The 20,522-nt window shown below is 35.7% G+C and overlaps 4 protein-coding genes across 4 annotated transcripts; all 4 read right to left on the bottom strand.

Moving 5' to 3' along the window:
* Positions 1 to 620: 620 nt before the first annotated feature.
* LOC141827883 (protein THYLAKOID FORMATION1, chloroplastic-like) lies at positions 621 to 5,284 on the bottom strand. The gene is given in 6 exon segments (XM_074715222.1): positions 621 to 965; positions 1,436 to 1,551; positions 3,483 to 3,640; positions 3,643 to 3,680; positions 4,056 to 4,326; positions 4,990 to 5,284. Coding segments are annotated over 6 exon segments (846 nt in total). The 5' UTR covers positions 5,165 to 5,284; the 3' UTR covers positions 621 to 877.
* Positions 5,285 to 7,690: 2,406 nt separating this feature from the next.
* LOC141826399 (uncharacterized) lies at positions 7,691 to 8,650 on the bottom strand. The gene has a single exon (XM_074713645.1). It carries the CDS (start codon positions 8,648 to 8,650, stop codon positions 7,691 to 7,693), a length of 960 nt encoding a protein of 319 aa, XP_074569746.1.
* A 138-nt stretch (positions 8,651 to 8,788) lies between these two features.
* LOC141826396 (uncharacterized) lies at positions 8,789 to 10,146 on the bottom strand. The gene is made up of 3 exons (XM_074713642.1): positions 9,979 to 10,146; positions 9,819 to 9,880; positions 8,789 to 9,722 (listed from the first exon to the last, which is right to left on the bottom strand). The coding sequence occupies exons 1-3, from the start codon at positions 10,144 to 10,146 to the stop codon at positions 8,789 to 8,791; spliced, it is 1,164 nt and encodes a 387-aa protein (XP_074569743.1).
* A 7,324-nt stretch (positions 10,147 to 17,470) lies between these two features.
* On the bottom strand, positions 17,471 to 18,569 carry LOC141828387 (uncharacterized). Its single transcript, XM_074715813.1, has 2 exons — positions 18,072 to 18,569; positions 17,471 to 17,984 (listed from the first exon to the last, which is right to left on the bottom strand). Exons 1-2 carry the CDS (start codon positions 18,534 to 18,536, stop codon positions 17,622 to 17,624), a joined length of 828 nt encoding a protein of 275 aa, XP_074571914.1. The 5' UTR covers positions 18,537 to 18,569; the 3' UTR covers positions 17,471 to 17,621.
* Between the last annotated feature and the right edge of the window lie 1,953 nt (positions 18,570 to 20,522).

Below are 20,522 nucleotides of genomic sequence, written 5' to 3'. Positions count from 1 at the left end.
TGATAACATGTTATGTCATAATATAATTTTATTGTTTAAAAAGTTTAATTAACTTTAAAATCTATATAATTATCTTTGCTATTTTTATAATTTAATTTGAAATAATGATAACACATCAACGACAATTAAATCTTTTATCCTATTAAATAAGATGGACTAGATCCTACATCTCCTATTATATTTTTATTTATATTTAACTAAATTTCATCTCAAATTATCTAATTGAATATTTATTGATTCTTAAAGTATCACTCTTGAGTTTTATCTCAATACATATAATTTTATTTTATTTTCTAATCTTCTTATTTCTTATTATATACATTCTCATATATTCGTGTATCTATTTTAATATTCTTATCTATATGATTACAAAGAACACCTAACGTTATCCTTTATTTCAATCATTCTACTCATAACATATGTAAAACATCTTTATCAATTTTTTCATCCTTTTACAAAAATAATCATAAATATTTAAAACAGAATTACAAAGTAATTCATCATGTCATCATTTATATTAATATAAATGAATGATACTATATTATTATTGCAAACTATATCACCACGGTAGATTGAATGATAACCATGTCGATTGAATATTTTCGATGACAATAAGGTGGTTGAAAGCCAAATAAAAGACTATCGATATTGCAAACTATACAAGCGACATAAATGAAGCAGATGGATACAATTCTGAAACTTGCTCATTCTCCAAATATGGCAATTATGTAAAAGATAGCCGCATACACAATCCAAGTTATCCTGAAGCTGCTACTACATACAATTAGAAAAAAAGTTCTAACCAGGCTTAAGCTTTTGTCGAACAGGAACTGGCCATGGCCGCTGGGCTCATGGTGAGATGTCACAAAATCAATGCTCAAAAGACAGAAATATGTCCTACAAACTGTGTGATGGCCTCATTCCCCTTCTGAGATGCTGATCTTTCTTCTCTTTTCTTCTTTTCTCTGCAGAAGAGACATTCAACAGTAGCTACATTAGCATTCAGTGGTGTGGATCCCAATCAATGTAGCACCCTCATTCTAACTACTGAAATTTGTAGATGCACACAATTTTAATTTTATCGCAGAAAGCTTTCTGTTTAGCTTCATGGAGGTTTCTCCATCCAGATTATCAATAAGCACCTGGAACAGTAGTATCGAGCAGGGACTGATGGAACTTATCAATTGCACTTGCTTAATGGTGAATAAACCCAAGTAGTTGGGGTATATGGCTTATGGCTTGCTGTAGTGAACAATGTTCAAAAGTAATTTGAAGACCAAACAATTTTTTTTTTAAAAAAAAAGGTACTTCTTATGGAGTTTCATAAACTTATCGTTCGATGATGAGGTAGAGAACAGAATGCACAGCTTTGGCTAGTTGTGGTATTGATGAAACCTTAAAAGTGATTTGAAGACAACGAAAGAATATAATTTACCTGTCCACATATTCCTTCAAAAGCTCCTTAGCTTGTACTAATTTTGACAAAAGATTGCGGTATACATCAAGATCTCTATCAACACTAGGCTTATTTATATGCAAAGCAGCACAGAGCTGCAAAACAACAATGGTTTGAGTTAATGCTTGACAGAAGTAATCTTCCTGAATTAAGAATGCATAAGATAACAAAGTCAGGATCCTTTAAATGAATGATCTGGGCCATGAATCAACAATCACAGCCTCATAATATCAAATTTTATTCTAGAAATTAACTACAAAAGCTTGAAGGGTTATATGATTCCTAAGTGATGCATAGTTTCTGAATAAGATGTACCCATGCTATTTTCAAAATAGCAAAAAACTCACAATTCATTTGATAATTTTTCTTTGAAAAAAAAAACATAACTTTCTCATATGAAGCTTTGCTTGAAGAATAAGTAGGTATCGAAATCTCATAAATCTAATCACAACAACCATAAATAATGAAAGCAGTTGTATGTAAGTCTACAATATAATAAATGATGATAAAAAAAATAAGATGGCTTGGTATGAACAAATATGCAACTCCATTATCTGGATCTCCGTCCTGCGATCCGGATTCTATCCGCTCCGAAGAACATAGAACCCCGCAGAACAAAAAAAATTTAATCCCGCCTTGGATCGATTGACAAAGTCTATAAGGAAGACTAGATCAATCGATCCTTCAGGATCGCCGATTCCTAAATTATTGTCTACGGTTTATTTAACTAATTGATTCTAGTAAAATAAAAACTGCGGAAACAATATTACCAGAACCTTTTGTCGACCTCGCTGCCTTCCGCTGTATTCCTGTCTTCTTCCTGGACGTTGGGTGGACAACGCTCCTCCAGGAACTAAGGAACTGCAACACCTCGGATGAAGAACTGGATCTCCTTCTCTTCTTCTCGCAGCAACTTCGCCTTGTCTCTTCCCTTTTGCTAGGACCGGCCACCACTTGGAGGAAGAGGTTCGGCCACCTCTAGGGAAGAAGGAGAAGGGGCGGTGGAAGAAGAAAACAAAAGAGGAAGGAAGGAGAAGGAGAGGTGGGCGGCGGCACAGGGAGGCTAGGGTTTTGGAAAGGGCGCCGGCCACCTCTTCTCAATTTCTTGTAATTGTTGCCGCCCACCCCCTTCAAGCCCTCTTTTTATAGCCTTATGCCCAAGACCAAGCACCCCTTTCTTAGCCATTAAGAAATAATTTTAATTTGAATTAATTCCATGAATTATTTCCAAATTAAAAACTTCTTAAATCTAGGCCCTTAGATTAGCTTGCTTGGTTTCTAGCCGTTAGATCTTTATGGAAACAACAAAAATAATTATTTCCATTATTATCTTATTATGGCCGGCCATAATTGATTTATTTCCATGATTAATTATATTAAAAAGAAAATAAACTTGAACCGAAGAGATCTCATCCATAGGATGCAACTTAATCTCATCTAACGGTTACGATATAATCTTGTTTAATATAACTTGATCACATCAATCCAATGGCCATGATCAATCTCTTGGGCGTGTGGTTCACATGAACCATCTCTGGTTCACCTCGTGAACCGGTTCTTCCTTCCAAAGAGAATTAAAACCGAACCGGATAGATCTCGTCCATCGGAGACGACTTAATCTCATCCAACGGTTCTAATCTATTCTCTTCTATTCCTCTTTATTTATTTTGATCCAATGGATGCAACTTGATCTAATCCCACGGATGTATTCAACCCCGAATACACACCTACATCCATCAACAACGATCCATTCCACTAGAGGATCATTGTTGCACTACCAATCCAATCCCCAAATTACATTTTGGGTTCCTTCTTATTATATTATGCATTGCTCCCTGTGTTTAAGATATCGTATGGGTTTCAATTTTCTGAGGTTTTCACTTGCACTTTCACTCTACAACTTCTTACTGCCTAGTAGCATTAAGTGAATTTAAAATAATACCACAAATTAGACAGTAAACAAGAAAAATGAATCAAAAGGAACCAGCAAGTGAAATGTAAGTTGATGTGATGGAAAAGGGACTACTTTCTCAAGCACTGTAGGTTCAGTTGCATTAGCCAGCTCAAGCAAACGGAAAAGTCCAATAGCAAAGAAACGACTATAGCTAAAATTTCCATTGCCCTGTGCTCGCTCTGAGATATCTTTCAAAATGGCTTCTACTTCTCCTTCTCTAGCGGCAAAGTCTGAGAAGAAGCCCACTCTTCCAGTTTCTTTGCATCAATTCTGCATATGCAAAAGTTAATCTGTATTATCAGAGAAATTAAAATTCATCTGAAGGCCTGAAGACTATTATGGAATAACTTTGGAATACAAATTCATCACAGAAAGATGGGCTTAGCTTAAAGGGATATCGTGGGCCACTTTTTAAATATGTCATTGCATAAAAAGGGTGGTAAAGTGCATGAGGCTCCTAGCAATCCAGGATCAATGTAAGCAAGTTCACATTTGTAAGCAAGCCAATTTTCTAGCTTCAAATTCAGTGACCAGCCCATGTTGGAAGGGAGAAACCTTACTCTCGTGCAAAGGCTTGCATGGACAATTCTCAAGCATGGATAAATTTTAAAAATTATCTGGTAGGGTTGCAATAATATCAAGTACCTGTACTGTTCAGGATCCTCCTTCAAAGCTTTGATATATGATTGGAAGATGGCATCTCTATCCTCACTGCTGGGGTACCCTTCCATCAGCTGCTCATATACAGTTACAAAGCCAAGCGCAAAGACAGCATCGTACTGATAAGTGCTTTTGTATCTCATCAGATGTTGCTGCACAAGAAGCTCCTGCAACACATTATTGTATATGCTTGGAATCGGTCGTTTGTATGCTTTGAGAAAATTCAATTTCGTCTCTGATACGGTGGGTGGCACATCTAATCAGTAAAAAAAGGATAATAAAGAATATTAAAGATATTAACAAACAAGTCCATCTCAAAATTCCTGCCTAATTGAACAGGTAACAAAGAACAGGAAGAATAATATATGGTAATTCTTTTTGCCACCAAATAACAAGAAAAATCTGAGTGCTCCCAATATCACAAAACTGCTTTCTTTGCTCATTTTTCTAATCAACAGCAGACATTAGTGAAAAGTTGAACATAATTTACATAATGAAACTGTGGAAATTCTAGAAAGATACAAAATCCTGAATATTTAGAAATTAGTAAACAAGTTTGACATGAATCAAGGAAACAAAGAGTTTCTGCATTCAAGTAAACCCACACAAACCTGAGCCTGTCGAGATTTAGTGGTACTTTAACAGTTAGCTGAAACAATAACCACCAAAACCAAGAAAAACATATACTATAAAGAAGGATGTTCCTTGCAACTGAGAAAAAGAAAAAAAAATTCAAACAGGCATTTGATTTCGCACGCTCGAACTCTAAGCAAAGACAAACCGGTTACAATTATGGCTAAACATGAAAATTTGAAGCAGAGTAACATAAAATTTCATCAACCGTAACTAAGACTGGATAGAATCGAACAGTGTAATCGACAAAAATAGGATTTGGCAAAACAAAAAGAAAAAAGCTCACAGCTTGCGGCGGCCGCCACGCAACGGACGACCCTCCGGGTGCTGATCTTACGAACTTCAAATCGAACTCCGCGGAGGGAGGTAACGGAGGAGGAACACACGCCGGCGAAGGACGGCCTTCTCTCTGAGGCTTGTCTGCACGGCGAGGAGAAGGAAGCGGAAGGAATGGAGGCCATTAGAGATTGGTCGGAGAGGGCTATGCAGATACGGAACGCGACTATGGTTGTTGGGGAAGGGCGGTGGTCGTCGGCGGCCGCAGGAATTGCATCGCGGGGAGGGAGAAGGCGAAGGAGAGACGGAAGGAGAAGGGTGTGAGGTGTGAGGTGTGAGGAAGGGGAGCGCCTTATCTCAGGATGATTGACCAGTAACATGGTGCCACGTGGTCGTTCGACTCCTCCCGTCCACATTTTATATATCCAACGGAAATGCGCGTCTCCTTCCCGTTATTTTTAATTTTTTTAAATTTTCATATATATTTTTTTAAAATTAACATATACAACATACTTAGTATAATTGTCAAAATAAAATAAAATTAAAATTCTCTAAAGACTGATTTTAAAAAATCATTATATAATATAATTACATATTTAAAAAATAAAAAAATTAAGTTTTATATGTAATTGGTAGTTTAATAATAAAAGATATTAATATCGTTTCTTCTTTAACAAATGATCAAGTTTTGAAGTATGAGACAAAACTATTAAAATATTCTTATAATAATTTTGAGATTGACTATCAACTTTATGGTACTATTTTTTTACTATATAATAACAGTGAGTGATCTTATATTTAGAATAATGAGTAAAAATCAGAAGAGCATCCTATTTTTTTGTTAAATTATTAAAAGGATATTTCATTTTTATTTTTAATAAAAAAACACTCCATCCATCAATAACTTATATAATTACCCACCTGTCCTTCAATATATTATTATTTTCATTATTATCTCTCACTTATATTTTTCATCTAAAATCTAAATCGATAAAATCATAACTGCTATATATATATATATATCGTAATAGCTACAATTTTATAACTTCTATAAGATGAATGTTAAATAATTAAGTCAAATTTGTATTGTAACAATTATAGTTTTGTAACTGTTACAATGTGTAATGTAAATGAACATGATTGAATTCGTATTATAATAACTATGAAATCATAATAGTTACAACAAGAATATTTTTGAACATATTAAGTATGTATTACATTAGTTGCAATTTCATAGCTAATCCTGTTGTTGCAATCATGCCCATAAGTTATATTTTGATGTTTGACATCCATAAACTTTAGAGTACAAGATGAGAAATCTAACTTGTGCATCAAGTATGCAGGAAAGTCCTTACAGGGTAAGACAAATGGAGGAAAGTCCTTACGGGTGAGAAGACCGGACGTATGACAAAAGGAAAGTCCAAGAGGGTCGAGAAACGAGCTCTTGGCATGAGAAAGTCCTTACGGGATAAGGCAAATGGTGGAAAATCCTTGCGGATGAGAAGACCGGACGTAAGGCAAAAGGAGAAGTCCAAGAGGGTCGAGGAGCGAGCTCTTGGCATGGGAAAGCCCTTACGATGTAAGGCAAATGAAGATCAAGAAGGTCGACGACCAGAATCTTGATCAAGCGAGGAAAGAACTTGGTAAGACTTCATTTCAGCCACTCAATCCTGGTCTCAGTCGACTGGTATGGTAGGACCAGTCGACTGATACTAGAATACTACGCCTGATACTCTGTCTTAGTCGACTGAAAGTCATGCCAATCGAGTGAGTTTCTCTGATCAGTCGACTGATTCTCAAAGTCAGTCGACTGAAGTTGTTTCGAGAGCAAACAGAAGAGAATCGACTCTAGATCTCTACATCAGTCAACTGGCATTGATAAACTCGACTCCTTGCATCAGTCGACTATCTCTGTTTCGGAAGCAAATAGAAGGTAAAATGACTCGACTGATCATTCACATCAGTCGACTGATATCATAAAGTCGAATAGGAAAAAGTCAGTCGACTGAAATTTGAAATTTCGACAGAATCAAGCGTGACTTCAGCTGTTCAGTGGCCATTTTCTGACATTGACCAAATCAGTCGACTGTCATGGTAAAACTAGTCGACTGATGACTTAAAAACTGAACTGGTTTAAATGGTGAGAGCTCTTCATGGAAGAAGACACCAACACTGTTTATGCTCCAAGTGCTTGTGCTCTAGTGATCAAGAAACCAGCTGGTGTTCATCCACAAAGCTTGGAGCAACCTCTTGAAGAAGAAGAAGCATTCTCATCACATTGTGTAACATCTCTTTACTTCTTCTTCTTTGTGTTGCTTGGTTGTTTGTATACAACTTGTAATCTGTTGTAAGAAAGTTTCTCCGCCTTCGAGGTTTGTCCGAGAAGGAGAGGATATAGTGGAAGAGTGAGCTGAGTGAAGACCCTTGGATTAGTCGCCTCAAGGAGGCAGATACAAAGTAAATCCTTCTTGTTAGCATTGTTGAGTTGAGAGGTTGTGTAGCAAGTAAATCTTTCATCGACAAAAGTTCAAGCTTGATCAAGTGAAGCTATTCAACCCCCCTTCTAGCTCACAAGGTCCTTACAAATCCAACATGCAGGGGCAGAGCCAGGGTTCTTCGGAAGGGTGGGCCAATTTTTTTTTTAACAAATTAATAAAAATAATAAATATATTTAGATTATAATAAAAAGTAAACAATTATCTAAGAAATGCTTAAAGATCAACTCTTCGTGTCTTCAAATTCTTGAAGTTTTGAATTATATCATCATAATCATATTTCTCTGCAATTTCACCTTCTACGTATACAAGCAAACTATTGCTAAGAAACTCATCTTCCATCTTACTGCGTAATCTTGTCTTAATAATCTTCAAAGCAGAAAATGCTCGCTCAGCACTAGCTGTGGAAACTGGAAGAGTAACAAGTAGACGAAGCAATCTGTCAATCAAGTTATAAGCAGTATGTCTACTAGTTTCAACTAAACATCGACACAACTCTGTAATTGTTCCAATCTTTCTCAACTCAGCATCTTGAGAAATATCCAAAATAAAATGATTCAATTGATTCTCTAACATATACCTATCTTGTAGGCTGAAATCCTCTGGATAGTATTTTTCCACCATTTTGCATATCTCTCCAGCATTAAAGGATCTAAACTCATTTCTCGGAACTAAAGTAGCCATAATAGATAAAATATCCATTACCTTCTCATTGAACTTGTAATTCAATTCCTGTAACTGAGTATCTATTGTAACCAAGAAAACTTCACTTCGAAAGAATCGTTCATTGGTAAAATGATCAAGTTGTTGACGTGCACGTCCACCACGTAGAATATAAGTTTGTTCCATATCTGGAACATCAATGTCATGCTCTTCACAGAACTCTTTAACTTTTATGAAAAAATAGTTCCATCTATCTTCCCTCATATTTTGGAGAAGTTGTTTTGTAGATGCTATTGTACGAATAGCATTTACTATATCCTGTGTCTTCGTTTGTAATGCTTGATAAAGCATATCTGTAATTCCCAATACTTCTTTCATCAAGCACAAGATAAACACAAACTCAAAAGACACAAGATAACTAAAAGCAGTATCTCCATCAACACGAATTGAACCAGATGATCCATCAGTAGCAATATTTTGAAGAACAGAACTTACTGCATTAAACATATTCATAAGGCTAGAAATAGAATTTAGGTGAGAACCCCACCTAGTGTCACCTGGTCGTTGGAGTGAACTAACCTGATTTGCTCCTTGACCTGTTTCAAGTTCACCAATATCTAATAAGTGAGCTAGCTGAATTACTTGAGAGTCTCAGAGTTCATCATGACGTTTTGCAGATGAATCCACAGTGTTCACAATGAACAAAAGTTTCTGAAAAAACTGACACACTGGAACCACATCATTTGAAGCAGCAACTAGAGCAAGCTGTAAACGGTGAGCATAACAATGCACATAATAAGCATAAGGACATTCTCTAAGAAAAAGAGCTTGCAATCCATTCAATTCTCCCTTCATATTACTGCTCCCATCATATCCTTGACCTCGAAGATTCTTAATATCCAAAGAATGATTGCGTAGAACAGAACATAATTCATCCTTCAACGTTATAGATTTAGTGTTTTTGACATGTATTACATCAAAAAACCTTTCCTGCAAAACTCCAGCTCCATCAACAAATCTAAGCACTAAAGTCATTTGCTCTCTTTTTGCAACATCACAAGTTTCATCAACAATGATAGAGAACTTAGAGTCTCCAATTTCATCTCGGATATGCTTACGTACTACAACAGCATAAATACTCAAAATTTCTTTTTGAATATCAGGCGAAGTGTATTTAGAATTACCTGGAGCATTTTCCATGACAACCTTTTCAACTTCAGGATTGAATTCAGCCAAAAGTTTCACTAACTGCAGAAAATTCCCCCGATTCCTTGACTGAATTGACTCATTATGACCTCGAAAAGCACAACCTTGAAAAGTAAGCCATCTGACAGCAGCAACTGAAACTTTTAACCTTAAGCGATTCTTTTCTCTTTCTTCATTGATGTGCGCATTGATGATGTTTTCCACATGCCCAGATTGGTTCAACAAATCTTGACAAGATCTCAAAACATTGTTATGATCAGAACAAGGACTAGAGCCAACATGAGTTAGAAACGCACATTTCTTTCCATTACGCACTCTTTTCCAATCAGAATAACCTTGTACAGTGAAGACATCAAATCCAGATCTCTTATTCAAATTGCTATTAAAAAGAAAGCAAACAAAGCAATAGGCACAATCTTTGCTCACAGAATATTTCAACCAAGATGGATATTGCTTAAACCATGAATATTGAAACCTGCGTTTATGCCATGGTGGACCAGATGGTTTATACTCATCCAATTGTGGTTGCATAGGACTCTTTGATTTATTGGATATTCTCAAATTTGTGGTCTTAGTCCAGGATCTCTTTCTAGAAATTCAATTCCTCTAAATATCACTTCACCTTTGTTGGATACTTCTTCTTGTTTTTCTGGATTTTCAGTATCAATATTTGATGGTGAAATAGTGGGAGAAACTTCATCAGACTCGTGCACTTGAGGAAAAGAAGCATCTACTTGTTCTTCTGAGTCAATCTCATCTCTTTTTCTCTTGAAAAATGAATGCAGAGTTTTATTCTTCCCCATCATTTAATTATGAAAAAGTAGGTCAAGCAACATAATGATAGGTCAAGCAGAGTTTTCTCCATTCCAATCTAAATCTACTTTAAACATCATTATTCACTTTTAATATTCTTACACAAGTCCTCCATTCCAATCTAAATAATCATCCTAATAAAATTATATCTTCTAAGGAGTAAAGGTCAAGCAACATAATGATAGGTATCAACAGACTTCAGAGTATTTCTTTAAGTTTTGAAAACACCCTTTTTGCATTCCCTAAAATGTATGAACAGGAAATAAAATCAATAAAATAAACAGGTCATTTTAACCTTTTTTGAAAACAATTATAGCATATATAATTATCTAATTATTTACATTTTATTTATTCATGCACATAAAAGATTCTAAGAGTCACGGATAGGAAGTACCCACTTTTTACTTGCTAAATGTGTGTGCTCTACTCGAACTGGTATCTACATATAATATTAAAATAACTTAAAAATCAGGCCAAATTATAATAATAACATAGGAACCTAAATTCTTAATCAAGGAGTAATCGACATCTCATCTCATTATCTCAACTATCAAAATCTCTAAGAATTAAATACATAATGAAATCTGAATTGAGAAAAGTTTTTAAGTTGTTTTGTAGATCATGATTATATCGAATAAACACTTGATTGTATCATAATACAGGTAGCGTAAATATTAATCAGAGCCGAGTAGTGGATAGCCTTAGCCACGGTTTTATTATAAGTCACTTAAGATTTACACTTAAATGTGAGGTGGATTGACAACTATTTGGATTAAATACATAATGAAATCTAATTGAGAAAAGTTTTTAAGTTGTTTTGTAGATCATGATTATATCGAATAAACACTTGATTGTATCATAATACAATAAATATTAATCAGAGCCGAGTAGTGGATAGCCTTAGCTTTTTATTATAAGTCACTTAAATTTACAAAAGCCTTTGAATTATCTAAAACAAAAGCCTTTGAATTATCTTCCTCTCTTTTCTTTCTGTGCTATTTTTCTCTTTCTCTTTTATTTTTTTCCTTTCTCTCGTCACAAATCTAGTAACATTTCAATACCGTCAACGTCAAAACCCCGAGCTATATAGCCTGAGTAGGCCATCATGTGGCTCTGCCTTTGTGTGCTTTGAGCTTGAGGGAGGACTATGGATGTTTAAGCTTTAATTATCCTAATGTATTAAAGAGTTAATTTTTCTAACTAATAGAGAATTTAATTATAATAAAATAAGTGTTATTTTTCCAATTAAATTAAAGAGATTATTTACAAATTAATTTATTCAATTAAGATATGAGAGATCAAATAAAAAAGTAATTAAGATAAAAAAATTTTGAATTTGAATTTTAAAAGAGTCCAAATTAGTTTTACAAAATTTATGAAAAATAAATAGGAGTAAAAATTATTTTAAGTTGTAAAATCCTACAAGATTAAGACTCTTTGAATTTTAAAAATGATTAATTATTGAAGAAAAAAAGAAATTAATTTTTAATTAATCTCGACTAATTGAATTTAATAATTAATATTAGAAGTTAATATCTATAAATAGATGACTAGGATAAGATTAGCGATTAGATGTTTAGTAGATTTACAAATTAAAGTATCACAGTTCAAAACTCAATTGCAGCGAGATAGGTTTTATATACATTGAATTTTCGACTATAAAGGTCAGCCGCTGGGTGAATTGCTACAAACGCTTCAAATTATTAAAAAAAAATATTTTCTGTAACCCTAAGTTTCTCTCCCTACTCCATAAGTTGATCGCTCTTAGCATCATTGTCATCAAGTTGCTATCACGAGGAGGATGCCTCCGATCCCTTCCTCCTCGTTTGATAGACATTAGCATTTTTATGCTACAATGAGAGTGACACTTGCGTGGGCAACATGGAGGTAGGACAAACTTTAGATTGATTTAACAGAAGAAACATGTTGACAAAAATTAAAATTGTATGATTCTACTGCAACCACCTGATGCAGCCCCATGAATCCGATTGGATCGTCCGTCGTCCTATCAGAACCTTATACATTTAGTTGACGTCCTCCATAACAATAGAGTGTCATCAAATCCCGACATCCTCTATCCGTGTGGCCATAGTTGTTTGGCTGTTTAATTTCAGGACGGCAAGGAATCTTAGTCAAGCGGACTCTCTCTGATTTCAATCTCCGATAGTGCTTGACGCAAAATCAACCCCAACGAGACTGCCTATTTGGAAAGCAACGTCGAGCCAATGACCAGACAACACCTGCAATACAGATCAATGGTTGTCACCCCTGGCGCAATAGGAGACTCATATGATTGGTCGGTAGATGACTCCGTGCTCGTAGGATCGTCCACGAAACCCACTTAAGGCTTGCGTGGTGATCCAAGTAGAGCTTTCACCTCCACGACTATAAAAGTTTCCACGAATGTAAATGAAAGTATAATTTTCTTTTCTTGGGCAAAGACAACTATCTTCTTCTTCTTCAAGCTCTTTCACTCTCTCGCACACGCATGCGAGACTCAGTATGATTTTATTAAAAGCATGCATAAAGTTCTTTTACATAGCATGTGTAAATTGTCTCCTGTGTTTTTCCATAAACATGATCTTGTTAAAGCATATGCATGATTTTGTTAAAGCATACACAAATGGTAGAATTGCATGATATAAGAAGTAAGATATTGTAAGTACATCTCTCACCTGCAGTATGAGTTGCTCCGTTGTTTTCTTTATTTTGTCCATAGTATGTAGAGCATGCATAAAGTATTATTTCCATGACATCATTTTAAAGCATGTGTAAATTGTTTCTTTCCAAATTGCATGATATAAGAAGTATAAGAAAAGTATTTTACTTTAGACAGGCGGGTATCGGGCGCAAGGCCCACGGGCACAAGGCCCATAAGAAAAGGAATTCTGGGCACAAGGCTCACAAAGAATTCTGGGCACAAGGCCCATAAGAAAAGGAATTCTGGGCGCAAGGCCCACAAAAAATTCTGGGCACAAGGCCCACAAGAAATTTAAGTGATACCTCGCTGGGCCCAAAGAAGGATGTTTATTTATTTTAACTTATATATAATATAAAGTTTTTCCCATGTCATTTCCAGCATTTCTTTCATATAATAGCATCAGTTATTACGAAGTTTTCTATGGTTTTTGTGAGTTAGATGATGTACTTACTAAGCGTTGCTTATAGTTTGTGTTCCTCATATTGCAGATAAATAAAAGGAAAAGTTTTAGGAAAGAGGAGGCAGCTGGAAAAGTGTTTGATGTGTGGTGTCGACGGAACCGCGGAGAATAAGATCAAGAAATTAAATAAATATTTATTTTATGTCTAAAAAGTTATTTATTTCTTTTGCTTCCGCATGTTAAACAGAAAAAGAAAAGTTATTTGAGTTATTTTATTTAATAAGTAAAAGTTAAAGAAAGTTTAAAGTACGTAACGTCTCCCTATTAGTATAAGAAAGAGGGGGGTGTTACAAATGGTTGGGGGCTCCTAATAAGGGGTCCGTTGGGACCGTTAAGGGGCGGATCCGTTGGGATCCATACCAATAAGGGGTCCGTTAAGGGGGCAGATCCGTTGGGATTTGTACCAATAAGGGATCCGTTGGGACCGTTAAGGGGGGCAGGTCCGTTGGGATCTATACCAATAAGGGGTCTATTGAGACCGTTAAAGATGGGCTCTCAGTGGTCCTTTGTTTGAGGGGTAGATTGTTGGGATAACAATCAAAGTCCCACATTAGAAATATATGAAAAAGATCCTGGGGTTATAAGATGGAAAATATCTCATTGGTACGAGGCCTTTTGGGTAATGCCCAAAAACAAAACCATGAGGGCGTGGGCTCAAAGTGGACAATATCGTACCGTTGTGGAGATATATATGAATTCCATTAGATTTAACATCTTCTTCTTTTTCAAACTCTTTCACTCTCTCGCACATGCGCGCGGGACTCTCGCTTCAGTCCGTCATTGACTTGACCATTGGAGGGTTCACGCTGATAACACTGACCCTTGACTGACATGCTTCAATTCGTAAGACCTCGATAGCAAGCACATTGAAGGACCCACGCCATCGTAGCTCCTGGAGGACGAGAGAGAGAGGAAGAGCCTGACCAAATGAAAATGACTCCATCTAGTGGCATAGTCACATGGGGATAAGCATGGACGACCACCTCCTCTGAGATTTTATGGATTGACCAAACCTATTTAAGCTTATAAATTTAGTTCAATCATAATTTGACCAAATTGACTCCAAATCAATTCTGATTTGAATCAATAACATTTTTACTCGTTGGATTTAGTTTGAACCTCAAACAATTTTAATTTAGCGCTCTTGCTTCGTATTCGACAATTCAGTTCATTTATTTATTATTATTATAAAATCTTCCTAATTCATTTTAATCTGATTGAACAAATTTAAACCAATAAATTTAATTCGGCCATAACTTGGTCAAATCAATTTTGATTTAAACTAACAAAATCCTTAGTTATGCACCTAACCGTATATGCTACATGCATGGAAAATTAAGATAAATGATATCCATGTATAGAAAAGAAAATTTCATATAAATTATATTAAATATAATATAAAAAATGGTTCACAAATATATAAGTATACAAGTGCAAAAATTATTATTACATCATAAATCAAAATCCAGGCTATATATATAAAGTCACTATTTAATTTTCTTAAACAAGAATTCTTTTAGATTAGAGTTCCATGTGGATTCTTTAAAATCAAAATATATCTAATTTTTCTTCAAAATAGTCTAAAATTTACACCGCCATTTTGATCAATTGATTCACCACCATTAGTCATCAAAAAATTAAAATTGATTACATATTTGGATAGCCTTTGACCTAAACTATCTATTGGTACCACTTTTGTAAGAAGATTCATAACTTAGAACGAGTCCGTCAACCCTCTTCTCTCCGAAGCTGCACGACTCATTTATTGCAGTCGCCTTTGGTTCTTATCAAGTTATATTAAGTTTAATTACATAACTAGAACATACACAATGTATTTTTGTTTTGACAAGGTTAATGTTATTCTATTTGTGTTAATGTTGTAAGTCTACCAAATAATAGTTAATATTAATATTTTTAAATTTGTAAGTCCTCTAAATTTATAAGTCCAATAAATTTGTATATCAAATAAATTTATAATAATACTTATTATAATGTTGGTTGCATTATAATAATAAAAGGATTCTACTATTCTATAAAATTTAATGGTGAAAGGATTGATTTCATTGTATGGGGAGGACGACCTCGTGGTCGACAAGTTATTTTAAACATATATTCTACTTTGGTATCGTGCACTCAGAATCATACATCAATCATATAATTCAAAATCAAAAATAAACTCTATAACATCATTACAATCATCTAGTGTCAATACAAAAAGCAGAAAAAAAACATCTAGTGTTCATATAATAATCTTAAATATCAATACAAACAATAAAGAAATATATAATATAAATGACGGAAAAAATATCACTTACAATACTAATAAAAGAACAAGATTAGAGTATCTGGAATGACGTCTCTCGGACTTATTATTATCAATAAAGTACGATATCACAACCAACCAAGCTACTATATGGTTAAGTTATATTAAGTTTAATTACATAACTAGAACATACACAATGTATTTTTATTGTCGACAATGTTATTCTATTTGTGTTAATGTTGTAAGTCTACCAAATAATAGTTAATATTAACATTTTTAAATTTGTAAGTCCTCTAAATTTATAAGTCCAATAAATTTGTATATCAAATAAATTTTTAATTTCAACAAATAATACTTATTATAATGTTGGTTGCATTATAATAATGAAAAGATTATGCTATTCTATAAAATTTAATGGTGAAAGGATTGATAGGTTGTATGGGGAGGACAACCTCGTGGTTGACAAGTTATTTTAAACATATGTTCTATTTTGGTATCGTGCACTAAGAATCATACATCGATCATATAATTCAAAATCAACAAAAAAAAAACTCTATAACATCATTACAATCATATGGTGTCAATACAAAAAGCAGGAAAAAATATCTAGAGCTCGCCCAAGCTTGGCCTGACGTCACTGAGCTCGACTAGGCCTGCACAGATGTAGTGAGCTCGCCCAAGCTTAGCTCGACACTGACGATCTCAGTCAGGGCTGAACAGATGATGATGAACTTGGCCAGGTTGAGGTCGACCCCGACAGAGACGGAGCCATGCAAGGGCTATCCTGGGCTATAGCCCAGCCCTTGCATGGCTCCTCTACATTACATGACTTAAAATTTAAATTAATAAAAATAATTAAATAATATGATATTGAATTCTAATCTAATTGTTTATTAAAATTAATTTTTTAAAATTTTCATAACTATTTTATTCTTAACTATTAATCAAATATTATACTTCAAATTTAATTGGATTAAATTGGTTCGATTAATTTAAAATGAGTTAAGAAATTTTTAAGAAAAATTCTTTTTTTTCTTTTTATTCTCTTCTATGTACGCAATCTTACTCTTACTATTTCATGTGCAAGCCTCCACACGCCAACTTCTTCTGATCTTCTCCTTCCTTCTTAGGGATGGATGCACGTATGGGTTATCCAGAGTTATAGTCCAACCTTTTTTATTATTATCTATATAATTATCAGTAAATTAATACTAGTAAATTAATTTAATAATTTCATAAAAAAAAATTCATTCAATAAAAATTTAAAAATAAATAAAATATGAAGAAAAAAAAATGAGATGATAACATGCTTGCATGAAATGAACTTGGACCTCTTGACGGGCTCGGCCAACTTGAGATCAGTCCAACCCATCTCTCATTCCTGGATCCGTCCTTGGACCCCGACCAACTCAACTAGACTGACCTCGACATCTGCGAGCTTAGACAGGTCGGCCTTGACAGCGACGAGCTCGCCAAAGGCCGGGCCAGACCCCAGCGAGCTCGGCCAGGCTAGTTCCGACGTCGGCGAGCTCGACTAGGTCGGCCCCGAACCCGCCAAGCTTGGCCAGCCCGACCCCGAACCCGCTGAGCTCGACCAGGTCGATCCCAAACCCGTTGAGCTTGGCCAGGTCGGGCTCGACGCCGACGAGCTCGCCAAGGCCGCAACCGATGCTGGCGAGGTCGCCAAGGTTGGGGCCGACGCCGACGAGGTCGCCCGCCAGTCTCGAGGCCATCGAACCCTAAACGCTGGAGAAACTTATCGGAGTTGGGAACATCACAGGAAACGCCGGAGTTGGGAGCGCGATCGGTAGCGGAGAATCGGAGTCAGACTCGGAAAATCGAAATAATAAATAAATAAAAATTATAAAGTATTTGTGAATCATATGGACGAATAAAATTCTTATTAATTTTGTAAATATCCCTATATTACGAACGATATCCATGAACAATGAAACCAGGATAAATCAGGGGAAGAAGAAGAAGGGGAGCGATCGATGCATGGAAGAACGGAATGGGCGATCCGTTGTGGAGCGGTGATTCATCATATGCCGTCTGGGATCTGCAATTGCTGGATGCCGAAGGTGTGGAGCGAGCCGTTCTGGACGAAGACGAGGAGGCCGCAGTTGGCGGCGTCGAAGCCTTCCCAGAGGGCGAAACGGACGGAGCCCGACACCTTCTTCTTCGGCGAGATGTTCTTGACGTGGCTCAGCTTCTCCAGCCGCCGGACGACGAAGTCGTTCCTGAGGACCCGGCCTCTGTTCTCGCCCTGCGCGCACTCCGTCACCAGCCCGCTCTCGTATAGCCCCACCATCACGTCCGCCCCGCCGCCGTCGATCCTGGTGCCCAAGGCGCCGCTAAGGGACACCTGCAGCACTGTTCCGTCCGCTGCCCTGTTCAATTTCACCTGCGCAGTCACAGGCGGCGCATCGACGGTTACTTGTTTCTATAATTAGGGATTATTTTTTCCAGTTTGCGGTGAGAATGTTGAAACCTGCATCGTAGGGGAAGGGAATCGGGGGGCCGATTGGATGGCGGCGCAGATGGCGTCGACGTCGGTGCCGACGCACTGGGCGCGGCCGTTCACCACCACCTGCGGTGTATACAGAGTGTCCAGCCGCAGCGCCTCCACGTAGGCCTTCTGCCGCACCGTCCAGATGCTGGAGCCGAAGGGGTCCCGCCACCCCCGGTAGTCCCAATACTCCACGTGGAACTCCAGCAGCGCCACCGGCGGCAAGTCCCCGCGCCGGAGCTCCCCGCGGCACAAACGCGACACCACCTCCTCCGCGTCCGGCGAGGTGGCGCAGCCCTGCGACGAGAAAAGCTCCACCAGCACCGGACCCATCCTGCGCTGCTCCTCCGCCGTCAGGTCCGCCGTCGCTTTCGCCTCCGGCGGAGACCTCGACGACGAAGCCACCTCCCTCCCGCCGGCGAAGCATGCAAACAGAGGCGGTGCCATTCGTGGCCGTCAGATCGGTCGCGCCGGAGAAGAGAATGGATTGGGGACTCGCTCGCCGCCTTGTCTCAGCCCGTTAAAATAGATCCATGTTTTCTCTATTTTTTTTAAACCTCAAAATTTAGTAATATTTTAAAAATACCATTTAAAACTTCACCAACGAAATAAATATCTTTAATAAAAATTTAAGGTTGTTTTTAAAAATGGTAAACGTTGAGGCTTATTCTAAAATTTTTCGAGGTGGGTGCCTGCGAGAGACAGGCGAACCACACTGCCACTTGGCAGGTGAGAAAGTTGGCAGAAGCTTGTGGGGCCCGTTTGGTAGATTGTGGGTAGCACGTCGATCGGTTTCGAGCTGTGAGACAGCTGTTCGAAGACGTGCCAACCCATCCGCCACCGACGACGGAAACGGCGACGGCGACGACGGCGGCTTCCTCATTTCAACGACTTAAACAGAGAAAATGAAAAAAAGTTGAGAATTCAATTTAATTTATTTTTAAAATTCATAAGATAATGAGGACGATGATGAAATTATGCTAAAAAAGAATAAGATATTGAGGACGATGATGAAATTGTGCTAAAAAGAATAAGATAATTTTTTTCTTCCCATTGTTTAACTGTCTTTCTGTTTCCATTTTTTCAACTTTTTTTTCCATATTTGCTACAATAATAGCCATATTTTTTTAAACGTCCAAAAATAACTAAATTACAAACAGTTAAAATAAGATAATAAGTCACACTAACTTGGATGAAGTTGTGTAACAAGATTAATTAACTTGCAATGTCGAAAAAATAATGACATCTTAATTTAGTGAATGACTATGTAAATAGTTTTGTTGGCAATAGTTAAGATAATGATGGATGATCTAACTAATAAGAGGTGCATGGAGAGGATGAAGAGTTGCATTGTATGTATTTGAATGTTAATATATATTACACATGTCATATATATATATATGCATTATATTACTATCTCTCTTTTATTAATACACATCCATATTGATTTGAACATAACACGTACTCATTTGAATATTATTATTGATGAATTCTACTGTCTACTTATTCATATTTATTCTTATTTTATATATATATATATATATTAAATAAATAAATACATTTAAATTTATACTTATAATTCTATAATATTATTATTTTTAAATATATTTATTATTTAAACTCTACTCATTAACTGCATGCAAAAAAAATTGAACATTGTTAATGTATAATTGTTATAATAGTCACTTATATTGATTATAAATATCAATTGGATATTATAACATCCATATATTAACATCAACGTGGATGCGCTAAGATGTTTTATTTACTATTCGTTTTTCTCCTAATTTTCTTCACCTTTTGTTTCAACTCTCTCTCTCTCTCTTTTTAATTTTATTTGTTTTCTTTCTAATTTTGGTAGTGTACACAGGGCCGTCTCAAGATTTTATGGGGCCCTAGGCTAAATTTTTTTTAGACCTTTAATATATTTTTAAATATAAAATTTTTCCTCATCTTTTTTCATTCGGATTTCGGACCGACAACAATGGGTTTAAATTTTTTTTTGAGATGCAAAATTATTAATTAAATTTTTATATTCAAAATTTTGTTAATAAATTTTTTTTAATTGATAAAATTACTAGATTATTTAATCTTTTTCAAAACATTATTGAACGTAAATAAAATTTTATTAATTTTAATTTTGAAAACTTCTTTTTGCTGAAGTTACACTAATAAGTATAGTTAATAATATTTTATAAGTTGTTCATGTATTAGAAAAATACTTTAATTTTTTAATACATCAATTGTGATTTATAATTCTGGATTTATTATTTTTTTAAAAAACTTTTAATTCTAAAAATAAATCTAAATCATCAATATTAGATAACATGTGTTAAAAAAATTTTAAGATTTAAATATTTTATTTTTAAAAAATTATCATTAAGTAATTTTAAATTTTTTATATCATATAAAATGAGATCCACAGTATTGATC

This window comes from Curcuma longa, chromosome 4 (genome assembly GCF_044706935.1).
Source record: "Curcuma longa cultivar G26 ecotype Majalengka, Jawa Barat chromosome 4, ITB_CL_G26_1.1, whole genome shotgun sequence".
Lineage (NCBI taxonomy): Eukaryota > Viridiplantae > Streptophyta > Magnoliopsida > Zingiberales > Zingiberaceae > Curcuma > Curcuma longa.
The sequence above is the reverse complement of the archived record's forward strand: the minus strand, read 5'-3'. Positions and strand labels throughout refer to the sequence as shown.

Excerpts from the sequence above, each read along its gene's own strand:
- LOC141826399 (XM_074713645.1), bottom strand. The coding sequence starts at position 8,650 with ATGAATATGTTTAATGCAGTAAGTTCTGTTCTTCAAAATATTGCTACT.
- LOC141826396 (XM_074713642.1), bottom strand. The coding sequence starts at position 10,146 with ATGGGGAAGAATAAAACTCTGCATTCATTTTTCAAGAGAAAAAGAGAT. Across the intron at positions 9,881-9,978 it reads ATCCAGAAAAACAAGAAGAA|AGTCCTATGCAACCACAATT; the intron begins GTATCCAACAAA and ends AATAAATCAAAG. Across the intron at positions 9,723-9,818 it reads CCACCATGGCATAAACGCAG|CAATTTGAATAAGAGATCTG; the intron begins GTTTCAATATTC and ends TCTTTTTAATAG.
- LOC141828387 (XM_074715813.1), bottom strand. The coding sequence starts at position 18,536 with ATGGCACCGCCTCTGTTTGCATGCTTCGCCGGCGGGAGGGAGGTGGCT. Across the intron at positions 17,985-18,071 it reads TCCCTTCCCCTACGATGCAG|GTGAAATTGAACAGGGCAGC; the intron begins GTTTCAACATTC and ends GTGACTGCGCAG.